The 26,006-nt window shown below is 41.5% G+C and overlaps 1 protein-coding gene across 26 annotated transcripts in view; it reads right to left on the bottom strand.

Moving 5' to 3' along the window:
* LOC102136630 (protocadherin alpha-C2) overlaps positions 1 to 26,006 on the bottom strand; it is a 199,956-nt gene that overhangs the window by 25,708 nt on the left and 148,242 nt on the right. For 24 of the 26 annotated variants that reach the window (XM_005558021.4, XM_073994445.1, XM_045394335.2 and 21 more), the window contains exons 2-3: positions 6,241 to 6,299; positions 4,247 to 4,335 (exon numbers count right to left, since the gene is read on the bottom strand). In XM_005558021.4, the coding sequence (XP_005558078.2) occupies positions 4,247 to 4,335; positions 6,241 to 6,299 (148 nt within the window). Of the gene's footprint in view, positions 1 to 4,246; positions 4,336 to 6,240; positions 6,300 to 16,159; positions 18,987 to 26,006 lie in introns of those variants that run through there. The other 2 variants (XM_005558015.4, XM_073994436.1) reach the window with 1 other exon arrangement.

The raw sequence follows: 26,006 nt of genomic DNA, 5'->3' as shown, positions 1-26,006 counted from the left end.
CCAGGAACATACAATTACTGAGTGGCAGAGGTAGAATTCAGAAAGGGTCACTGACTCCCAAGCTTGAGCTCTTAACAATTATCTCTCGGGCATGGGAAAAGGCCCCCTTCTTCTCACAAGAACCATAAACAGATGGCTTCTGTGCATGGATTCTCAGCCTGTAATGATATAAGACAACCTCAGGAATATTGACCTTAGAGCAGTTCTTAAACTTTAGAGTAGATTGGTATCACATGGAAGGCTTTTTAAAACATAGACTGCTGGGTCCTATTCCTGAGAATGCCTTTCTTTCTTTTTTTCTTTTTCTTTTTTTTTTTTTTTTGAGATAGAGTCTCACTCTGTCACCCAGGCTGGAATGCAGTGGTGCGATCTCAGCTCACTGCAACCTCCACCTCCAGGTTTCAAGCAATTCTCCTGCCTCAGCCTCCCGAGTAGCTGGGATTACAAGCGCCCGCCACCATGCCCAGCTGATTTTTGTAATTTTAGTAGAGATGGGGTTTCGCCATGTTGGCCAGGCTGGTCTTGAACTCCTGACCTCAAGTGATCTGCCCGCCTTAGCCTCCCAAAGTGCTGGGATTACAGGCACGAGCCACCACACCCAGCCTCCATCCTGAGAATTTCTGATTCATTAGTCTAGGATAGAGCCTAAGAATCTGCATTTCTAACAAGTTTCCGGGTATTGTTGGTGTTGCTGCTCCTTTGAGAACCATTGTCTAAACCAAGGTTCTCCAACTAAGCCTCATTGCCTTAGTGGTTTCCCCTACCTAACTAATCTTTCGCTGTTTAGTCCCAGATCCCCTGGGGTCTTGAGAAACTATAATGTTATCTTCTGCAGTGCTGTGTGTTTTGAAATTTTCTGAACTTTTCTGAAGATAGTTCAGAAAATTTCAAAACTTTTCAAAATTTTGAAAATTTCAAAATTTCCCACTCTAAAACTAATGTACTGTTGCCTTAGGTAAGGCCTGAGATCCCCTGAAATGTAGAAAAAGGAGCTGGAAGAACCAATGACAGATAACAAAGCAGCCTGGCCTACTGAAGCCAGACCAGTTCCCTCACAGACAGAGGCAGTCCTTTTATAACCTCTGGGATTGCCTCTAGGAACTGATCACAAGAGGGCATTCATTAAAACCACTTCAGGGCATTCGTATTCCTGAAGTTAAAAAGAGCTGTAACATGAGCGACTGGCCCTTTAATGTCCCTCCCAACCCCCAAACACATTCTTCCATCTGAAGAAGAGGCTGCAACCGTATTCCCTGCATTCCCAATTTAGCTAATTTTCTCTCTCTGCTCAGTCTCAAGGGAAGCTGAAAGGAAATAAGAAAGCCTGTGGTCCGGGTCTGCTCACACAAAGGGGAGGCTAGAGAAAGGGGCCAGTAATCAGGATTAACCAATTTAATGCCTGATTTGTTTATCCCGCAGAAAACATCACTTGGTGATGCCCTTGTTGATCCCTTCAGAGTGTGGCATCTTTATCTTAGGCTTTTGCAGACTGTGAAAATAAATGAACAGTTTCTCAACAAAGCAAAAGAATTCATCAGTGAGGCCGGGCACAGGGGCTCACGCCTGTAATCCCAGCACTTTGGGAGGCCAAGGTGAGTGGATCACGAGGTCGGGAGATTGAGACTATCCTGGCTAACACGGTGAAACCCATCTCTACTAAAAACACAAAAAATTAGCCAGGTTTGGTGGCACACGCCTGTAGTCCCAGCTACTCAGGAGGCTGAGGCAGGAGAATCCCTCAAAACCAGGAGGCGGTGGTTGCTGTGAGCCAGTATCGTGCCACTGCACTCCAGCCTGGGGGACAGAGTGAGACTGTCTCAAAAAAAAAAAAAAAAAAAAATTAGACATTTATTAACTATATGTCAAGCACTATGCTCAGTTCTTTTTTCTCCTTTAGTCATAGTAACTCAATAAAACAGGTGTTATTACTATTGCTACACCCAATTTACAGAAAGGGTAATTAAGAAAATATGAATTCAGGCAGTTTGTCTATGCTCACTCAGCAAGTAAGCTTGGGATTAGAATTCAACTCAAATCTGACTCGAAATCATAATCTTAATCTTTATGCCATATTCCCTCCAAGCAGTGCAGAACATGTATTGAGTCTTAAAAGCCTAAAAGTACCAGAAAGACGGGGAGAAAGTAGAGAATCCCTTTAACTTTACATCATTGATGCAGAGGTATGTATTGAAAAGTATGATTAGGTTGCCACGGAGTAGCTGGAAGATGTAAGCCCTATCCAGCATAGTCCATGAAGACTGTGACTCATGTGTCAGCAGCCAGGCACAGTTCTGGATAAAATGGGTTATACAAGAGGGGCTGGGACAGTAAAAAAGGGAACAAGGAGATCCCCTCCTCTATCTCTGTAAAAAAGATAGGTTCTTAACATTTTTTGAATCTGAAAGAGGGACCTGGCCAGATGTATGAAATATCAATACATGGTTCCTGATCCACATTTACCTAGGAATACACATCAACCAGCATCACCACTGGGAGGGAGAATGTATTCAAAGTTAGTTTTTGGCTCACCAGGTCGACCTACAATGCCTCCATAAGAGCAAGAAAAACTGAAACAAAGGCAGGGTAGAAAGTCATGATTTCACGTGGCTTCTTTGGGAAATTCTCACCTTCCCAGATGCTTCCACATCCTGCAACACTTGGCAATCTAAAACCACTTCCTCCTCCATCATGTCTTCACTCCGTCATTGGCATTGAGGGTACAGATTTGTCAATGAACTATTTTGTGTTCTTTCCCTTGCAATCTGGCAATATTAGCTCTCTAATGAATTGCTTCAACTTGTATATTTTTTGGACAAATGTGACTTTTAGTTGAATTGTGCAACATCCATAAATAGCAAATCCTGGCTGATTAGAATCAATGAACGCCCTTAGAGTTGCCAGCAAAAAATGGGCCCTTAGCTGCATGTTACTTAATAATTTGAAAGGCATCTGATTATTTTTGGGAAAAAAACCTTTTACATACACATTCTATGTCATCTGTTATGTATGTAGATATGTATTTGAATTTGAACGGATTCTTGCAAGCCAGCCATGTTACGAATATAAGTGCCAGATATACTTGGATTTGCAACTAAACACATTTGGGTTTGAATCCTACCCTCTGCCACTTACAAGCTATGTGAACTTGGGTACATTGTTTAATCTCTCTGTCTCTGCAGTTTCTCGTATGTAGAATAGATATAATAAATCCCTTGCAAGCTTGACTTAAAGAAAAAATGAGACCACACATACAATGTACTTGGCACAGTATCAAGGCATATTATGGCTTAATAATTAGTAACTACTATTATCATCATGATGTTCTATTAATAGAGGATTAGAGTAGACATATTTTGTGTCTCTACCAACACTTAATCTTCCCTTTCTGAAAACTGCCACAGCTATGGGCCTCCAAAGCCATATTTCTATTACATGACCCTGCTTTAGTGATAGGGCAAGAATAAGGATACCAAGGAAATGTGAGTTTAAGCAATTTTCCTATACTCACCCAGTCATTAGGTTTTTTACACAACTTGGCAGGTTCTCTTTCCTGAAAGTTTGGATTAGGAAAGGGTCCCTATTATTCCTCTAAACTAAGAAATTGTGAGGCGATCATGTTTGGCAACATGCATGCCAAGGCACTAAAAGTCAGTCTGCAGAATGTTGTTGATGTGCAGAGAGAAGCAGATTAACTTTGACTTGAACTCAAAACAATGCCTTGGTTCTGATAACTTTCCACTTCCATGAGAAACCATCTTCCTTCCTTCCTCTTCTTTCCTTCCTTCCTTCCTTCCTTCCTTCCTTCCTTCCTTCCTTCCTTCCTTCTCTTTCTTTCCTACTTTTTCTCTTTCTTTCCTTACTACTTTGGGTGGGTTTCCATAGTCTTCAACCAAAAGATCTTTGTTAACAGTGTCATCTCTGTGCATAAGGCCACCAGATCTTCTCAGCATGTCTTGGATGGCATTTGAAAGGTACCTGATTTAAACAAACAAACAAATCCCAAAAACTTCATACACATACACACACGTGCACACTTTTCTTATGTTATCCTTTTTCAACTCCTGAAAAGCATTAGGTATAAAATCAAAATAATCATATATGTAAGGAAATCATGTATGTATGGAAAAAAGGGAAGAACAAAAAGATAAAAGAAAAAGAGCCATCAACATTCCTGATTTTACAAAAATAGGTCATCTGATCACTTTCTAGAACCCAAGAAAGAATGGAGAGACCCCCAGCTCTTTACCTGGTGTTGCACTGGATACTGTTGGCCACTGCTGATCAGGCCCTCCTGGACCAGCCCGTAGAATGCCAGCCTCCTCTAGGTGCACAGAGCTGAATAAACACACAGACCCAGATAACAGTTAGATCATAAATGCTTTCCCAGCTCTTCTTCCACCCTCAGAAATTGCTTACATCTATGAAGACAGGGCTGCAGCTAACACATTCTGCTCATGCTTGAACTGAAGCAATTATTGCTGAGCAGTCACCCTGCATAAACTGCAGAAGCATTGCTGACTTACTTACTGCCTGCTATACTATTCCAGGAATACACATGTTCTATCTTTATGGCAATTTTGTTTCTTATTAACGCCATGTAGTGCTCACTAAATCTAACAGGAAGCCCATCAGAGGACTAAGCCATTTTAACATCTCGATGCTGAAGCAGATGAGGAGGGCTTGTTCTCAAAAGCTCCAAGACTCTCCTGTAGGTTCTCTTGTTCTCGAGTTCTCTATTCTAAAGAAGAAAACACACTAAAATTATTTTCTGATAATTGGAGTATTGTTCCAATTTGGCTATCCAATTAATTCTTAACCTTATTTTCTATTTTACTCTTTCTATATCTTTTAGGCATAGATGACCCACCCTGTATTTCCTGAGACTAGAGAAACCTGATCACCACCACTCACAGATCTCAGTTCAGAAGAGACTAATTCAGCATAAAACATTGCTGGGAGTGAGACACAAAATGGGAGACCTTTAGAGGCAAGCAGAGATAGAACATAAACTGTTCAAGAGAAAAGAGAACAAGGTGCAGTATTCATTTACGTATGTCTAATACTAACACATATTAATCTCTCAAATATTTGTTGGATGGATGAATGAATGAATGAATGATGGAAGGAAGAAATAAGTGGGATCCTAAGAGAAAATGTCCAAGAAAATCCTCATCAAAATTAGAGGACCCTTTAATTTAATTTAATTTAATTTAACTTAATTTAATTTAATTTTGAGACAAAGCCTCACTCTGTCACTCAGGCTGGAGTACAGTGGCGGGATCTCAGCTCACTGCAACCTTGGCCTCCCAGGTTCAAGCAATTCTCCTGCCTCAGCCCTCCAAGTAGCTGGGACTACAGGCACCCGCCACCATGCCTGGCTCATCTTTGTATTTTTAGTAGAGACGGGGTTTCACTATATTGACCAGTGATCATTTGTTTCTTCGTCCTTCCCATTTGGTTTCCAAAGACATTTGCAAATAATGAATCTTTTATTTGGCCCCATGGCATGGATACTAGATCACCTCCAGAAATAATGGTAGTTAATCAATTACTGTCAGAGAGACAAAGTAGAGAGAGCAAAATTATATTTAATCTGAGTCTTAGACTAATGCTGTTACTCTAGGTTAATTTAAAGTAAGCTAGGTTTGGTCTCCAGATATCCAATAAAAGCCCTTTACATGGCTCATCCTCTGAAGAACCCATGTCATTGATGACAATAAGATAGCAACAGATGGGAAAGATGAGGACACTCTAATAGGCATGAACATGAACAACAACAGTAATCAGTTATTGAGGGTAATAGGATGTAACAGTCAATGTGAGATTAAAAAAAAAAAACAAGGTAGACAACATGTATGTAAATACATTGTACAATGTACCCAATTCTCAAAGCATGAGTATTAATTATTGTTTTTAAAGGAGGAAAAGAAAGCATAGGTAGAGAGGGATGAAGGAGGTTGAAATTACTTCCCTGTAGAAATTTTGATGGGAGAAAATACACAGCGGCCTGTTTCTGTGATTTTACAGAGGACTCTATATTCCAGCACTTGATAAGCATTTGGCACTGACCATTTGCAATCTTTCAAGGAATAGACACAGGGACAAAAAAATTGCATTGTCCTGGCAAAGTACCTGAAGCTTTTTAGTTTTCACAGCTGCTTCTGGTCTATGGAGACACAGTTTATCTGAGCCATACCAAGTTAAGGTTACTTCTGAGTGAACGAGGAGGGAAATACATACCTGTGCATGCCTGCTCTCAGGGAAGCAGAGTAACGCCAGTCAGGGTTGGGCTGTCGTGGCTGCAAAATCACAAAGAGAGTTTTCTGTTAAAATGACAAGACAATGTTCTCCCGGGGATGCTGTTAAAATTAAATATTTCCGGGCATCTAAAAAAAGTACTGAATGAGCCATTTCACATGTAACTCTATGATAATATCTATATACATAGCACTTTAGAAGAAAATTAGTTCATCAGAGTCCTTACACAGATTAGATACCCTGGAAGACCAGATTTAATAATCTTGTAAAGGCCAGCTTTGGCTTTGCCTTGCCCAATACACATCTGTGTTCTTAAAACACTACGGGAAGAACAGTCTGTTTTGAGAAAGGAAAAGCTTTCATTGCTTTTGCCCTCAAGTGCCCCATTCCCAATTCAGTATCACAGCTATAACAGGGCACATGGCTACACAAGTTCTGCTGGCCTGGCTGGACTGCAGAGGACTGCAATCTGCTGCTGGCTTTGCAGACTGCAGCATATTTGACCCAGGGCGGATGTGCCCAGTCATAACCCCAGCAACTGATAACAGCCTCTTTGCTGATTGAAGAGGGATAGCAGGGAGAGGAAAACAAACTACTGCAGAGTTTGACCTTGTTTTGCTACCTAATCCTTTTCATAAACTTGTACTTGTTCCTGCTCCTTCCTGAGTGCTTTCCCTCCTCACTGAATCACTGTTCACTAAGCTCTGATTGTTTAACAGGGAGTAGCTGAAATCCAAGAAAAACCTGCTATATTTTGCAACAGTTGTGTATTGGAAAGATCTGTTGCCCTCTCTCTACAAACTGTCAGTCTGAAGGGGGAGAACAAAGAGGAAAATATGGGCACCCAAAGACTTAAAGACTGTTGGGGGAGTTACGCGCTGGTTAGAAGCTACTCAGAAATCACTGAGACATCATCAGTCATCATCACTGTCTTGTATCAGTAAGCAAAAATGTCACTGTGAAAAACTTGTGACACTCCTCTAGATGTGTTTTCATGGGTGGAGATTAAGGTAGCCCTGTCACTGAATATTGAGGTATAGCTGAATGAAAAAATGGGGGATAAAAGTTGTATTTTGTATTTTCCTCTACATTATACTTACCATATTTGGTAGAAACAAAGCCATAGTAACATCAATAGACCATTCCAACCTACCAATAATTCTTATTCCTATCATTCATATAGTTCCTTCAAGGGATGCAAAGTATTTAATAAACACATTTCTTCATAACACCCAGGAGAGAAATGATCACCATCTCAATTTTCAGACAGATTTGTGAATGGCTACATGATATTTGGTATTCAGAGAATTAGCCAAAGTCAGGCCCAGAAAAAGTTACAACTCTGGGACAATTTACCTCAATGGTCCTCACACACTTACTGCTCTCTCTATTCTACCAATCTGCTAGCAAGATATGCATATGCAAGCTGCTTCCTCCTTTGTTTTTGAGTTCACAAAATGCTATGGATATTCCATATAACATAGCATAAAATTATCTACAGACCAAAGGAGTTTCCATTATCTACTAGCAGTGTTAGAGGGAACAAGAGAAAATGTTTGCAAATCATCTTATAAACCTGGAAATATGACTGAAATACTTTTTATCAATCAATCATCATCACCATCTCTCCCCTCGCCATCAGGAGCACTATCGTTAGCTTGTCAGCTGAGAGAACCTTTCTTCAAGAAAGACTGTAACATCTGCTGAGAAATGTTGCCAATTTTTCCATGATTGGGTAACATTCATGATGAAAATTGCTGCAACTTGATCTTTGGAATGAAATCATCAAACTCATTTTGCTGAAAGGCACAGTTCTAGCAGGACTGACCAGGAAACTCAGTTCATTATACAATCTCACTTCCCCAATGACACATTTAATTTGTCATGCTGCTATTTTCTATACTAGTCCATCAGCAACAATATCCTTCTCAGATTCATTTGCCAAAATCACAGTAAGATTTCTTATGGCAATAAGATCAGGCAGGGAAAAGGAAAGGAAGAAAGCATATAATATGTTTTAAGTAGCTACACAGAACTAGATTTTGCACTTTATTACATACTGTTGCATGTATCCTAATTCTTTCTTTGTCAGTAAACTCTATGAAAGGGATTATATCTGTTTTACTCATTAGACACATGCATATCTTCAGATATTCAAAAAAGCATAGCTATATAGTCAGAGTCTAGCAGGCTTCTGGCATTTTTAAATGTGTTTAAAATGGTTTTAAAAATGTGTTTAAATAAATGAACTATAATGCATAAGTCAACATTATTGTACTTAAATTGCAAAAATGAGACATCTGAACTTTAGAGAGATTAAATTACTTGCCTGATTGCTGAGTTCAGCTGACAGTCATGTTTAGGTCCCCTTAACACAAAAGTCTGTGTTTTACTTCATTTATTTATTTGTTCATTTATTTATTTATTTTTGAGACAGGGTCCTACTCTGCCATTTAGGCTGGTGTGCAGTGGTGCAATCTCGGCTGCCTGCAACCTCTGCCTCCAGGGTTCAAGCAATTCTTCTTCCTCAGTCTCCCTAGAAGCTGGGATTACAGGCACCTGCACCTACCACTGTACCTGGCTAAATTTTGAATTTTTAGTAGAGATGGGGTTTCACCATGTTGGCCAGGCTGGTCTTGAACACCTGACCTCAGGCAATCCACCCTCCTCGGCCTTCCAAAGTTCTGGGATTACAGGCTTGAGCCACTGTGCCCAGCCAAAAGTCTGTGTTTTAAATAAATTTACATGAAATTACATATATTTTTCTTCTTTCTCTTTTTTACTTCTGAGTTTTCAGGATATTGATTTAAAACAACACAAAACTAAAAGTAAAAAAAATGTACATGAGTTTCATCCAGAACTTGATTAAACTTGGAAAAATTCAAGTTGAAAGGTTGACTACTGATATATCTGACACAGTAAGACATATATTACTATCACAATTTCAATCATAGTTGAAATAACTGTGATTGTTTAGTTCTTTAATACTTAGATGGTACCTCCCAGGACTATGCTTACTTTCTATTGGTAAAGAATTCCAATATGTCCTATTGCTTCAAAGGTTAGTCTTTTGGTAGAATAATGGTCACAAAACTCCATATGTAGAAAAATTCAATTAGGTAGTCCACATGGGTGATGTAGTATTACTGAAGAATAAGAATATACTTCAGTTCCTATTAAAATTATAAAAAAAGATTTAATTTATCTTGTAATGATATTATTTGTGATTTATAACATAGGATATTTGAGCTACGGAAGGATGAATCACTTCTTCTAAGATTTAAAGTAAAATAAGTTTAAAATACCCTATTTTATTAATAAACTCACACAACTACTCCATGAAATAATATGCTATCTTCGTACCACGGAAATCCATGCGGAAGACATCAATAAATTGCCCTCTGGGACATAAGACTGCATATAATATCTCCTTTTCCTTCCTAACAGAACTCTACTAAGAATATATCCACTGCAGATTTTTCATAGTGCTATTTTGTGAACATTGATATAAACTGATAGGCAGAATTCCAAGATGGCCCCAAGATCCCTATATTCTGGTGTGCACACCCTGAATAATCTCCAAGACTGTGATTGTGATGGATCTTATTCCCATGATTACATTATGTTATGTAGCACAGTTGGCTTTAAGAAAGGCAGATCATCTGGATGGGACTGACATAATCACATGAGCTCTTTAAATCTGGGTCTAGAGGTCAGAGACAGAAATCAGAGAGATCTGAAGCATAAGAGGGATCCATGTGAGGGAAGATTCTCCAGTGCCAGCCCTAAAGATGGGGCAGACCACGGGACAGGAGTCCTGAGTCCTCAGTTCTCTAGGAACTGAGAGTGATCCCAGGCCAATAGTAAGTAGGAAAACAGAGATCTCAGTCCCCAAGCAACTGGATTCTGCAATCTGAATGAGCTCAATAGCGGATTCTTACTAAGAGCCTGCAAAAGAGAACACAGCCCAGCTGTGTTCATTTCGGCCTTGACAATACCTGAGCAGACAACTCAGCCACATGGTACAGGACTGTGACATAACAAATAGATGGTGTTTTAAAACAATTACTTGTGGTAATTTGTTACAAAGCACCAGAAAAGGGATACATAGACTGTTGCTCATTAAGGCAAAAGGGAATATAACATTCAAAATAATCATTATGTTGCATATTGGTCTTCTAGTATATAAAAATGAGGGCTGGGTACAATGGCTCACACCTGTTATCCCAGCACTTTGGGAAGCCAAGGCGGAGAGATCACTTGAGGTCAGGAGTTCGAGACCAGCCTGACCAACATGGTGAAACCCAAAAATACAAAATTAGCCAGGCATGATGGCGCATGCCTGTAATCTCAGCTACTTGGGAGGTTGAGGCAGGAGAATCGCTTGAACCCTGGAGGCAGAGGTTGCAGTGAGCCAAGATCATGCCATTGCACTCCAGCCTGGGCAACAAGAGCAAAACTCCATCTCAAGAAACTAAAATAAAATAAAACAAAAAGGTAATACATTTGAGAATTCTGGGTGGAATACTTTCCTCTGAATGTAGCCATTTAAAATCCTAATTTACAGGAGCAGGAAAGTAAAATAAACATAACTTTAGAACATACCTAATGGGTTCCAGTACAACAGAAAGTGCTAGGTCTGTTTAGTTCTGGATGCATAGCCTGCCAGCACAGCAGCTACTCTCTCACTCACAGTTGTATCTCCTCGGAGCCCAGAGTTCTGACACTGGAAGGCCAGAAAGGAACTGGTGGTGCTTATAAGACAAGGAACTAAGATTTCTCTTTACCTTTGCAGTGCTGGATATTCCTTTGCATTTGTCAAGTTAAAATTCTTGAAAGAAAAACCCTTGTATAATTTTCAGGTTAGCAGATTTAAAACAAAAGAATCCTTTTGACCTTTAATTTTTGAAGTCATGGTTATAGATTATACTGCTCCAAATATTATATGAATAAGCTAAATTTATAGTCATATTGTCATATGCACAAAACATTGATCCAGGTGAAGTTCTGTAAAAACCACATTTAAAGAAACCTGTAAAACGCCATCATATTCAGCTAAACCTCTGGGTTTGGTGACAGGAATCGTTCCTCAAACATTTGCAAATTGACATTATTCTGACCTCTCATTGAGAGCAAAAATTGGTAGGCAACCAAGGTAAGTATCTAGAACTGACTTTGCTATTCTGTCAAGTAGACAGCATGCCAATAGGCCACGTATAATATGCCAGGCTGTGTCCCTGCAGAGTGTTCTGAGTTAGACCAGATGCCCATGTGATGGCTCACTCCTGGGTCAGAAGGAAACAGTAGGCCAATGACATTCAAGCTACAATGAATAGATTTCTTCTTCAGTCAGAATGTGTACCAGATAAAGAGACAGAGAAGAGCTCAGCCATAATTCCATCTGGCTCAGCAGTCTGTAGAAAAACTGAGGAAGGAGGTAATTGAAATAAATTATTGTATCTTCAGACCAAAGAAAATAAACTTTTTCTCAGAAGAACAGTCCTATGACCGATATGAAGTTTGCAAACTAAAACAGCCCCAGTCATTATGAAGTGACTACCAGAGGATGAAAAACTGGAGTGGAAGTTCATAGATATGATTTCTTTGTCTATTCTGACCATTGTACAATTTTTATAAATTCACTACCACGTCACTTTACACTGAGTGTAAACTCTGTTCCAGGATAGAGTCATCAGTTAGAAAAGTCAGTGCTGGGGGAAATAAACTGAAAGAAAAATTAACTCTTTCAGGTCACTATATCTGGAATTAGGGTGAATACGCACACATAGTGGCAGAAATAACTGAAGGTTTGGTGACTACACATTGCTTTAAAATAAGTGAAAGTGAACGCAAACTTAACTCATCTCTGCTACTCTTTTGTAATTTGTACATGTTGTGCCAACTGGGCCCACTGATACGCTATTGGACAAATCTACTAGAGCACTCAAAGTGACTCATTAGCAATCACAACACCACGACCACAAAAGCACAGAATCTACCTTAAGATTTGGTTTCCTTTGCCGGGCATGGTGGCTCACACCTGTAGTCCCAGCACTTTGGGAGGCCAAGGCAGGTAGATCACAAGGTCAAGAGATTGAGACCATCCTGGCCAACATGGTGAAACCCCATCTCTACTAAAAATACAAAAATTAGCAGGGCATAGTGGCGCGTGCCTGTAATCTCAGCTACTCAGGAGGCTGAGGCAGGAGAATCGCTTTAACCCAGGAGGCGGAGGTTGCAGTGAGCCAGGATTACGCCACTGTACTCCAGCCTGGCAACAGAGTGAGAGACTCCATTTCAAAAAAAAAAAAAAATTTTTGGTTTCTTTTTATGGAGACTCTGAAGGGAGTGCCAACCAAATTCAGTATCAATTTCAGAAATTTCCAAAGAGAAATTCTGCCCTACTGCCAAATAGTTACTTCAGAATCCTCACTGCATAAGTGATTCATGAAATGAGCTCACTGGGGGTAAAATCTACCAGCAGATTAGAGTCTGGGGTTAAATGCTGATGTTTAATAAGCAACAAGAGAAAAATCAGTGAAATAATAGAAACAAAAGATCTTAACAGGCTTTGCCAATAGTGAAGCAAATAAATAAATACAAATATATTAACGGCATGTACAACATAGTGAGACCCCATCTCTTCCAAAAAACAAAAAAAAAAACCACTAAAAACTAGTCAGACACGGTGGCGCACATCTATGGTCCAAGCTACTCAGGAGGCTGAGGTGTGAGGAATGCTTGAGACCAGGAGGTCAAGGCTGCAGTGAGCCATATTCACGCCACTATACTCCAGCCTGGGTGACAGGCCAAAACTTTGTCTCAAAAAAAAAAAAAACAGTAGTAACTCACTGATATGCCCATTTGTTACCTGCTTCTATGTAAGAAATTACTCTTTCTCCAAAAGCAGTTAATACATATGACTAGGTGAATTAGTGATAGCTTAAATGCCTGAATATCCCATATCAAAGGGAATATAAACACTGGAACTTCTGTCTACTCATAGCATTCAAAAAAAGTTTTTGGAGTCAGATGGATACAACTTAAAATAACACTAGCAATGTGACTGTGTATATTACCTAACCTCCCTGAGCTTATTTCCTCATATGCTAGATTTTAACAAATATTTAATGCATCACTTGCAGGTAATGAAATCATATATATATTCAATATTATAATATTCAATATATTGAATAATCTTGAATATTCAAGATTCAATAATACGAGATATATGTGTGTATATATGTATGATATACATATATCTATATAGCAGGGTGGTTAGTGAGTACAAATTCCCTTACTCTTCCTCTCTAATTCCCATCTACTTTTAATGTAGGCACATGGTACTAATTGTACCCCAGGACTCTCCTGCCATCTGTAGTAACCAGGTAGGAAAAAAAGAAAGCCCAACATGGGAATTTAACAGGTTGATCCAGCAATGACGACTTTCAGAACTGAGTGACTTTTGCTCCCATCTTGCCACACTATAACAGTGTGACTCACTCTCTCCCTATAATTGCAAACATTTCTGGAGCTGTAGATCTTGGGGCTCTTCACTGGATTTCCAAAAGTGCCTGGCAGAAATTTGCCTTTATTAAAAATCATGCATTTTCCTGGCAAAATCTCCCCAAAGCAAGCAATTTCTTTTTTTTTTTTTTTTTTTTTTTGAGACGGAGTCTCGCTCTGTAGCCCAGGCTGGAGTGCAGTGGCCGGATCTCAGCTCACTGCAAGCTCCGCCTCCCGGGTTCACGCCATTCTCCGGCCTCAGCCTCCCGAGTAGCCACCTCGCCCGGCTATTTTTTTGTATTTCTTAGTAGAGACGGGGTTTCACCGTGTTAGCCAGGATGGTCTCGATCTCCTGACCTCGTGATCCGCCCATCTCGGCCTCCCAAAGTGCTGGGATTACAGGCTTGAGCCACCGCGCCCGGCCAGCAAGCAATTTCTGAAATAATTTTCACCCTAGATTAAATGTTTGTGTACGAAAGTACATATTAACATACAGGTCAGTGTAAGACAGAAATAGTTTATATATCAAATTGCCCCAAGCTTTAAGTCAGGAGAGGGAGGGTAACAGTGTCTTTCCTCTGAGCTTCCAGCTCACAGCTGGTGGCAAAGCTGAGCCTGGCCTGACTTGTTCACACCTCTTTACCACCTGCAGCCCACCCCAATCCCAAAGGGCTTCACGGGAATTTGTTAAGCAAATGTCTACAGCAACCTTATTTAAAGCTAAACCCTTTTAATGCTACGATCTAAAAAATTCTGGAAACTCTTTGATTTTTTCCCCCGTTTTTCTTAATCTGCAATCTGCCTCCTGTGGTTACTCAGCATTGACTAACACCAGGCACTTCTGATAAATGAATAAATCTATCAGAAATGTCAATGAGAAAAATCTACTCTTAATCAGGAATGGGAACTTTTGTGCCTGTGCATTAAATTCCTCAAGATTACCATGAACTTCAAATGCAACAATATGGACATTACTAAAAATACAGCAATATGTCAATGAAAATATATTGCAAAAAATAGGGGAGAGACAAATATTGTTCTAGCTCTAAAAGCCCTTTCTACAAAGTAGATATTTGGAAAGGTAACAATTCATCACTATTAATGGGACAAAATTTTGGCTTTTGAAATCCAAGTTTTAAGTATCACAAAGCATATCTCTGTTATTTCAAGCATACATGCGGAGACAAACACACCACACAAACACACACATAATCATGTACTTTCTAATAATTTATGTACATTCTTCATAATAATAAACAAGCTGGCCTTATATCTACCTAAAACTCAAAACTAGTGCATATACTAACACCTGACTGTACACTTTACTGTAGGGTAAGCCATCCACTTTCCAAGCCAGCCTTTTGAAGCTATAGCAAATCAAATTTTAGATCCAGAAAATGAATGTATGCTTTGGAAGTACTGTCATTTAACTTAAAGACATGAAGGACTTGAAAAGGCTACTTTACATCTCATCAAAACCATAGAAACTGTCAACAGAAAATCAGAAGATTACAGGCTGCATTTAAGCTAAATTCAGGGAAATCCTCTTACAATGAATTCAGAGTATGCCAAGAAAGGTGGCTATAGGGAGAATTCTTTTTCCCTTCTCTTCCTCCTAATCCCAGCTTGTCTTGGTCTTCACCATCCCCCCACACCCCTAATCCACTCATTCTAATACCTCCCTGGCCCAACCAGACAAATTGGTACTTAATCTCTCTGCCTTACCATCATCCACTCCCTCTGACAGCTCCCTACAGAAGAGTTGCCACATCATACAGCCAAAGCAAACTTTAGCTTCAGTATGATGTCTAAATATTACAGCTTTATCACCTGTGACATGCATTTCCAGAGGATCTTATCACATAGGTTCAGTGAAAGTACCAGAAATATTAATTTCCACTGTAGATAGTCCAGAGTATAAACAGAGACAGCATACAGTGGTGACTATGACAGCCCCTAGAGGCCTCAGAGCTTTTTAAGAAACATCACTCCTATAGGATTTCAAAAGAAAAATTTCCCTGTAGATGATACAGCAGAGGCCATTTCTCCTTGGGTCTCATAATGTTACTCCCTAAAACATAATCCCTATTCCAAGGCCTGTTCTGTTTCTCTACAAATCTGTCCTTAGCATTAAATGTTAAGACTAATCCTCACTTCTCAAACAATTTTATGGACAAGTCTTCATGCCTCTGAAAATGGAAAATAAAACAATTCTTTAGTGCTGTTTTTTTAGAGAGGAAATAGTAGATGATGGTCAAAGTGTGGATACTATATATACTCAGTTTACCAGATAACTCTTGCCACTGTTAATGACTCAATAAAGCCAACCACAGGTTATTGGGGGATATGCGACAAATGCATGAGTTTGTAGAAGACTCCCTTACCACTATCTCACCTCATTTTGAGAAATAGCTTCGTTTTTGAGAATAATCAGGTTCCCAGCACTCTGACCACTTTGGCCTGTGAGGTTCCTGCTGTCAGTCACTGCTGCTTGGGCTCCCGAAGGCCCTGGTCCTGTTTGGGCCCCTGTATTGTAAAACATGAAAGTGTCACTCCCTGAGCCTGCTGTCAGACAGGCCTTGTAGCAGTAGGTCTTGGTGAGGGAGCCATTCCCTCGAACTTCAATGAAGTGAGGCTGCACTTTGAGGCCATGTGGTATCCTGGCATCAATATTGTTGTTGGCCTGTTTGTAAAGTTCTGCAGGGCACCTCTCCCTTACTCCACAGAAGCCTCCACAGCATGCAGTGCCATACGCAGTGTAGCGGTAGCACTTGATGATGCTCAAAATGATGATTGTCAAAAGAAATATAAAAGACACTGTGCTTAATGCTATTATTAGATAAAGGGTAATTTCAGAATATGTCCGAGGGCTCTTAACATGTCTCTGAGTGTCAGGGAGGATTTTGGAAACCCTATCCACCACAGCTACTGTAATGGCCACAGAGGCTGATAGTGATGGCTCTCCATTATCTCGGACCACCACGGTCAGGTTGAAAGTGCTACCACTCTCATCTCCCATCTTCCTGGTAGTCCTAATTTCTCCTGTGTGCAGTTCTACTTTAAAGAGGTCCAGGTCAGAAGTCTGGGCTAGATGGTAAAAAAGCCAAGCATTTTGCCCAGAGTCTGAGTCCATGGCTATGACTTTGGTGACCAGGTAGCCAGCAGGGGCAGTTCGAGGCACCATCTCAAAGGCTGCTGACGAGTTCGTTGAGGTAGGGTACAGAATGTGAGGGGCATGGTCATTCATGTCCACCACATACACGTTGGCAGTCACAGTGCTGCTCAGTGGTGGACTCCCCTTGTCCTGAGCCTCCACAGTCACAAAGAACTCCCGAAACTTCTCATAGTCAAAGGAGTTGACAGCATAAAGGCTGCCACTGGCACTGTTAATGGAGACATAGGAGGTGACTGGCAGCCCTTGAATCTCCCTCTCCAGAAGGGAGTAGGTCACCTCTGCATTCTCCTTTTCATCTGGGTCTGCGGCTTGCACAGTACAGAGCAACACACCTGGCAAATTGTTCTCCTGTATGTAGATGGAATAGGAGTCCTCCAGGAAGCTTGGTGGATTGTCATTGATGTCAGAGATCTCAACCTTCAGTGTCCGCTGGGATGTGAGCTGTGGTATTCCCCCATCAGTGGCTGTCACCGTGATGTTGTAGACAGCCACCCGCTCTCGGTCCAGTGGGCCACTCACCACCAGTGTATAGGAGTTTCCAAAGCCATTCAGTCGGAAAGGGAGTGTGGCCTCCAGACCCAGGCTCACTTTCCGGTTGGGGCCTGAGTCTTGGTCATTGACACTGAGAACGGCTACAATGGTGTTGGGTGTAGCATTCTCAGGCACTGGGCTATACAGGTCCGTGAGCACCACCTCTGGGGCATTGTCATTCACGTCCACGATGTCCACCAGCACCTTGCAGTGACCTGCCATGGGCACTGGACCCCGGTCAGTCGCCTGCACATAGATCTGGTAGGAGGAGGCTTCCTCATAATCCAGCCCCCCAATTACTCGCACTTCCCCAGTACTGGCATCTATGCTGAAGAGCTGCCTCTCCCGGTCCGAAGTGTAGCTGCTCAAGGAGTACCTGAGCTCACCATTGGAGCCCTCATCCGGGTCTGAGGCATTCAGCTTCACCACCAGTGTGCCTGGGGGCGAGTCCTCCCGTAGCTGGACGCGATAAGTGGACTGGTCAAAGGCAGGAGAGTTGTCGTTAGTGTCCAGGACACGCACAGAGATCTGTGCCGTACCCGAGCGGGCTGGGATGCCCCCATCCACGGCTGTGAGAACCAGGTGGTGCAAGGCTGCCTGTTCCCGGTCTAGGCCCTTGCGCAGCACCAGCTCAAGCACTTTACTGTTCTCCTGCAGGGGCTTAAGGTCCAGCTCGAAGTGCTCGCTGGGGCTGAGCTCGTAGGTCTGTACTGAGTTGGCGCCCACGTCTGGGTCCTGAGCACTCTCTATGTGAAAGCGCGCTCCAGGAGCCACCGATTCGCTTACCTGAAGCTGGTAATTGGGCCGCGGGAAACGCGGTGAGTTGTCGTTGATGTCCAATATTTCCACCTCAACGGCGCTCACCGCCACGGGGTTGTGCGCCAGCACTTCCAAGCTGAGCAGGCAGCGAGGCCGCTGCTCACAGAGCGCCTCCCGATCAATGCGCTCGTTGACGAAGAGCGCTCCACTAGTCAGGTCCAGTTCCAGGTATCGCGGACTGGGCGCACCCAGATGGTTGATGCGCAAGCAACCCGGCCCCAAGCGCCGCAGCTCGAGCCCCAGCGCGCGAGCCACGTTGCCCACGAGCGCGCCGGGTGTCTGCTCCTCTGGCACGGAGTATCGCAGCTGGGAGGCCGCTGGGCCCGGAAGCAGCAGCAGCAACAGCAGCCGGAGAGGCAGTAGCAGCAGCCAGGGCATGGGCCGCCGGAGCCGTGAATGCTCTGTCGCCGCAGGTCTGGTGCCCGCCTGCTCCATAGCCACTGGCCGCGGCGGAGGCAGCCGGGCAGGGCCGGAGGCGGCAGCTTCCCCAGCCGTGCTCCACGCCCGGGCCCCGCCTCCGCTCGTGCCACCCTGAGCCCGCTCCCCCACCGCTCACGCGCTAGCAAACGCCTGGGGCCGCTCCCTCCGTAGGCCCTCCCAAGGGCTCCTGGCCCCACCGCCCTCGCTGATTCCCCATATTCCAGCTCCTCCGCTCGCCTCCGAGTCGCTCAACCCGGCTCGGCTTCCTGCTGCTGCTGCCGCTACCGCTCCAGGGGGAGGGAAAAGGAAGCAGAAGGGGAGACGGAGGGGGAGAGGGAAGGGGAGGAGGGCTCAGCAAGTCCTGCTCTGATTCCGCGCCCAAGTGGCGGACAGCGAACCCGGACTGTCCAGCCTCTCCAATCCCATCTCCTTCACCCTGGACCTGCCGGATCTCAGCGGACCGCAGGAACACGGCCACTCCCTTTCTCCCTACCCCCACTGTCCAGTTCATCCAGTCTCCACCGTCTCTCCCCTGCTTAACGGGTCTTTAAGGAGATTAGTCTGGGAAAAGCGGTCAAGCCCCTAGAAGTCTGGCTATCAGCTCCCCAGGAAAAGATTTCCAAGCGCAATTCAGGAAAATAAACTAAGGGGCCTTAGCTAAGTGTGGGCACCCAGGTGGCGGATCTAACATTAAAAGGAAACAACGCAGGGGGAGGCGCTCTGGGGTTACTGGCGATGGGAACTATTCACCTGACTCCCATATCTTCCCTGGACACTCTTAAGTACTGCAGAAAGTGCTCAACTCCTAGGGCAAAAGGAGGGGGATGGCAAATGCTGCCCTCTTTCCGGGAGCAAGCCTAAAACCAGCATCCTGGGATCCAAGACTCAATTCTGCTGTCGGCCAAGTGGCCCTTACTTTCAGTGTGTGCCTTGGCAAATAACCAATATTTTAAAAAATAGTCTCCATGAAGCTGTAGGCAAATCTGTTATTTGACCCATTTTGGCGATAGTGGGGAAAATCTGGTAAAATTTTTAAAGAGATTCTTCTCTCAAGCTTTTTCTAATCTTGCTTCAAATCTTATTTATCATCCAAGACATTTTCTTTCAAGAGTGATTTAAAATTTTTTCTTTAATGGATGACAATGCCTTCAAGAGTCTGCAAAACCATTAAATCAAGAGAGTTACTGTTGATCTCCTAAGCCAGGCTGGAATTTGGATTCCATTAATGCTTTGCAGTTAAAAAAACAAAAAACAAACAAAAAAATCTGCTGTCATTAAGCAAAATGTGGGAATCTGGGATTTATCTTACAATAACCAGCAATTTCAATGACTGCAACTTATCTTCCTTAAATATAAGACTCCTTAGACTTCTGTTCTTCTGTGTCCTTAAGATTCCTTTTGTACTGCTATAGAGGCAACACAGAGACAACAAATTCACTTCAGTAAAAGAGAAGGCAGAAGGATCAGAGGAAATCTTTCCATGCTGTGTCATTGCCTCTGCTGCTTGGTTCTGCATATTCACTCTTCCCAGGTTCTCACGTTTCTTCCACAGAAATTTGAAATCTATTGCCTCATGTGTAAAAAAAAGCATTCACTAAAACGTTCTTTCTCTTCATCTCCCAGTATTTCTCTCATCCATAGATCTTCCTCTATGGGTCATTTTCTAGCTATGGACTGGAACAGTCAGTGTGAGACCTGACATTTGGCATGCTTCCCTCCTAGAGGGGACGATTAAAGGAGCCAAGGTTGTGATCCTGACACCAGGAGTTCAAAGGCCTGAACTAGCACATCCCTTCGTTCCACCGACCAAGCACACTCACTGTCAATGCTCCACTACCTAGCCAGTTTTATTCCAGAGAAACGCCCAGCTTCCTCCTATCACTGTTGCTTCTTATTTGTCCTCTTTGTTTCCTCAAGGGTACAGAGTAGGAAGCAATTTTCATCAAAATCTATTCCTGTCTCCTTTCTTGGGTCTCTGGCTTCTTCCTCTTCTTTCTGCCTCCTCCCCAAACATCCCTACAATAATTCTGTCTCAGTTTGCTGTGGTAATTTGATCTCAGAGGCCTTAATCTCTCAAGTGCACAAATTGTGGACCTGGCCTATGTCCTCACCCATTACTTACTTCTGAAAATAAATGGCTTATAAGTGGAATCAAGTTGTAAGTTGTCAGGAAAAGTGATCTTTCCTCCCCTCATCTCCTCCCAGCCCTCCGAGTCGCTGCCATCTCTGCCCATAGCTCAGAGACCTGGCCACTGGGTATTGACCAGGCATAGACCTGTGACTGTGGAAAGATCATAGGCACTTAAGGAAGAGATTACAGTGGCAGAGGCTTGGTGATTTTTTAATGGAAGCCCCCAAATGTCATGTCTCAGGAGAAAAACCAGGACTCTCCTTTCAGCACTCTTGTCATCTTCCAGCAAGGACACCTGCCAGGTTGTCCATTTTGCTGTTTTAGGCCCTATGGGTATTTAGCTCCAACTAGAATTTACTGCCTTAATTATCGAGGAGGCAAACATAAAGCCAACACAATCAGCCTTCTTTTGAAAGACATTGTGCTAAAGAGATGGTATACTCTATTTGGCACTATAATGATTTCGTTCCTCACACCATTATACTGAGGCTCCTGCCAACCTTACTAGTTGTTAGAATGTGATTGCTCAGACTGTGGTTAATTACCCTTTCTACAAATATTAACGCTAATGCCTTGACCACACCATTATGCATTCCTCTCCTTAGACCTTCAAGAACTCCCTATTAAAAAGTAGAACACAGTAATTAAGAACATAGACTTTGGAGTCAGTCACACTCCTGCCAGTGACTAACTGTGTGGCTATGGACATGTTACTTAACCTAAGCTTCACTTCACTCAATTTAATTAAGGAAAACAATAGTAAGCAAAACTCATAGGGTTATTTTTATGATTACATGAGAAAATGTATGTAAAGCAATTTGCACAGTAGTTAAGTACATTATTGTTGTTGCTGTTGTCATGAAATGCAACAATTCATTACCATCAGATAAAACCTTAGTTGGCAGTCTGTATGTAGCATGGCCCTTTGGATATCAAACACAGATAAGCACATTTAACTATGCCATATAGGAAATCAACCATGATGACCATGATGGGGAAGATGCGTATTCAACAAAGTTAAACTTTCCCAATTACTTCTAGAATTATATCGTACATTTTGAGAACAAAACCAAAAAACAGCCCCTTTTTATATCACTAAGTAAATGGGACTTCTGTTATGAGAACTCCTTCAAGAGATTTGTTTCCTCACAAGAGATTTACCTTTTTAGAAAACATAGAAATACTTTGTATGTATGCAACAGAGTATGAAGTTAGTTCCTAAACATGCTGTAATCTACAGCACCCAGTAGGGAGCTTGGCACAGAGGTGCTCAATTAATGTTCTTTGAAAATAACTAAATTTACAAATTTATCTGTGTAATTCTAATACAAACAGCTTCTTATTTTCTCTCCTGCTTTTAAAATCTTACATACATTTCAAGATCCCGATGAAAACCTACCTAATCCATGAAACAGTGTCTACTCTAAACACAAGATTTTTTTCATTTTCACAGTCTACAGCATATCTCTGTAAGATGGCATGTGTCATTTTTAAATTCATCCAAATAATTTAATATTATCTCTTTAATTATAAGCAACCTAAAAGCAGGAGCCATGTCTTACATTTCTGTCTCCTTTGCAATGTAGAAACCCTTATAGACTCTCAATAAATGTTAATTGCTTCATTTTCTTCAGATCTTATTTTTAGTAAACTCAAGAAAAGCTGCTACAGAAAAATTTCCTATATAGGGATAGAGCATATCTTATGGAGAGGAGGTTGAGAATCTGAAATGATTTCACTATGGATTTCTTCCTTTAAAATTGTCAAATGAAGATATGAAACAAAGTATTTCAAACCTGGAGAACTGAATCCCACTGATAAAGTGTCTGGACCCTAAGAAAAGCTCTGTCAAAAAGTAATACTTTTTCTACTTTACATTAAAATTATAAATTATAAAATAAAAGTGTTCCTTCTAATAACTAACAAGAAAAGTGACATGATTAGATAGGACATTGTGTTCATTTATCCCCATGCTAGACAAGAACTTTGAAATCGTATTCCTCAGTTGTCTCTTTTAATTATGTTTGTTAAATACATCTATCATGAGATCACAGGGCACAGGAGCAAAACCAGTTATAACACAACAGAATTAAACCTACAGGAAAAATGCTGGCACTCAGTAAACTCTCCTAATTCACATAAATTATTCTTTATTATTAACACCATTACAGATCATTTTACTTTTGGAAACCAAATGATCTGGAGTCTTTTGGCCACAGGACAAAAAACATGTTCATTAGTTTGATCAGGTTTGGGGCTGATCATTATAAGAGTATCTGTCAAATTGGGAAGGATCTAGTTTTCATTTTTTAATGTATGTATTTATGTTGCTCTACAAACTGAGCACAAGTAACATAATAAAAGAGAGACAAATGGTCATCTCTAATGTTTAGAGTTGTCCAAAGTAGTTTTTAAAATTCCATCTTGTTAAAAACAAATAGGATTCCTAATCTTCATGCATCCCCAGAAGGAAAATACTTTCCAATATGAGTATAGCGATATTTACAGATAAAACATCCAGTGGATGGGAAAATGAAAAAGTTTTCACATAACTTGATGGCTAAATTTTTCACATCTCCCTTCCTCCAGAAGAAATACATCAGTCAAATATTTGGCATTAACAACTGGCTTTTAGGGGGAGATCCTCTACGTTTTTAGTTCTAAAAAACTAATATATTATTGATAGTTGACTGAGGTGTCTGAAAATTGCTTAGAATAGACAAAGAGATTCAAGCCATAAGAGATTCAAGCCATCTTTGGATAAGTAACAACAAAAAGGGAGAGACAGGTTTGGGGCAGATTGTGTAACATTAACAGATAAAATCAAACTAGCCAGTATTGGGGGGAGTCTTACTTCTTTATCAGTATTCCCAATTGAGATGGCCTAACAAGAATCATAGAATATTAAAGGTTGAGGTTTTTTTAAATTATAAAATTCTTTGTCATTGAAGAAAATGGTTAAGTAAAACTTGAACCTCAAGATCAATAAGGAGATAGGAAGCATAAACATGATATAAGCGGCCGGGCGTGGTGGCTCACGCCTGTAATCCCTTTGGGAGGCCGAGGCCGAGGTCAGGAGATTGAGACCATCCTGGCTAATACAATGAAACCCCGTCTCTACCAAAAAATACCAAAAAATTAGCTGGGTGTGGTGGTGGGTGCCTGTAGTCCCAGCTACTCAGGAGGCTGAGAATGGCGTGAATCCAAGAGGCAGAGCTTGCAGTGAGCCAAGATCATGCCACTGCACTCCAGCCTGGGCAACAGAGTGAGACTCCATCTCAGGAAAAAAAAAAAAAAAAAGATATAAGTAAGTCAAGTATCTGTGGCCAGATAAATGATCTTCCAAGGCACTGAAAGAACTTACAGATGTGACTAGAGAACCCAATTTCCTATCTTTTAAAAAGTGCCATTAAGCTTGATATAAATTCCTTTGAAACTCTAATAGTACTAAAGTGATTGTTTATGAGCACTTAGAAATGAAGGCATTCATACTAAGGACTACTTTGGCTTAATTAAAAACTGGTAACTTCGAACTAACCACATAGACTTGAGATTGTTTTTCATATGGACATTTTAGATTTTCATTTACTAGAATCATTGCCAAAATAAATGCTTATCAAAACAAAATTTAAAAAAAGGAATGCTGCAGGAACAGTCGATCTAGAATTCGTGGAGACATTAAACAAAGTCTCCCAATATACTCTTATGGAGAAGATAAAGAAAGAAAGGCAGCTGCAAGACAGTGTAGTTAGGTGATTTTGTAATTGTTTAAATAACATGCCAAAAAGTGTTTATTAATGGAATACTTCAACCTAGAAGAAGAATTCTAATGGGGGCTACAGGGATCCACTCTTGGTCTCTCAAGAAACAGAGTCTAGTAAATCTTGTTCTTGAACCTCAAGAAACAGAGCCATGGTAAAAAGAGGCTTCCTGGAGCTTCTGATAAATTCCATCACCATTTTGGGACCCAGTTTCTTCATCAATACCAACCTCATTAGGGTCCTGAGAGGAGTACATGAGGTTAGATATGTACTGAAATAATATGCCAACTCTTAAGTGCCAAGGCATTAGGATGCAAGGAGGTTGGGTGACCAAAAAGTCAACAATTACTTGATACTCTAGATACCCCATTCGACATTTTATTAATGACTCAAAACAAGGAGGTAGCAAGTGTCCGTGCCAGTCTAGTAGCAAGTTGAGCATTTTTGGAACAAGAATTGCAACTGCCTAGGTTAAGCTATGTTTCTAATTCACTAAACTTAGTACCAATTTTCTACCTGAAACTCAAGATATGCCCCAAATTCATTAGTGTGTATTTCAGCTAATTTCTGGCTTATAGTTGCCATTAAACCTGTTCCAAGTTTCCATTCATCACTTGGGACCTCTTATTTTAATAGAAAACCTTGTTTGGCCCTATTTCTCCTCTGTAACTCTTGGGATTTTAGCCACAGACTAAAATAAGATGATGAGTATTTGGCACTAAAGAACATCCTCATTCCCAAGTAGGTTTTAGCCAAAGCACTCATTGATTTGGATAGGGGTTTTAAAAATATATTTCAAAAACACATTAGATATTGTTGAAGTACCTTGAATTTGAACTGTTTTCCAACTGTTTTCCTAAGCTTAGTCTATGTGAAGGCTACAGTTTCTCTTTCCTATACCCATTATGTTTGCTGCTTGGAACAAACAAACCTACACCTCTGTGTAAGAAGGATTACTTCTCAAAATTATCCATACATGTATCTAGAGTATCAAGTAATTGTTGACTTTTTGGTCACCCCACCCCCCACCCCGGTGCATCCTAATGTCTTGGCACTTAAGAATTGGCATATTATCACAAGGTCAGGAGATCGAGACCACGGTGAAACCCCGTCTCTACTAAAAATACAAAAAAAAAAAAAAAAAAAAATTAGCCGGGCGCGGTGGCGGGCGCCTGTAGTCCCAGCTACTCAGGAGGCTGAGGCAGGAGAATGGCGTGAACCCGGGAGGGGGAGCTTGCAGTGAGCCGAGATCACGCCACTGCACTCCAGCCCGGGCGGCAGAGCGAGACTCCGTCTCAAAAAAAAAAAAAAAAAAAAGAATTGGCATATTATTTCAGTACATATCTAACCTCATGTACTCCTCACAGGACCCTAATGAGGTTGGTATTGATGAAGAAACTGGGCC

The sequence above is a fragment of the Macaca fascicularis genome, chromosome 6 (genome assembly GCF_037993035.2).
Source record: "Macaca fascicularis isolate 582-1 chromosome 6, T2T-MFA8v1.1".
Taxonomy (NCBI): domain Eukaryota; kingdom Metazoa; phylum Chordata; class Mammalia; order Primates; family Cercopithecidae; genus Macaca; species Macaca fascicularis.
Note: the sequence above shows the minus strand (reverse complement) of the source record. Positions and strands in the feature narration are given on the sequence as shown.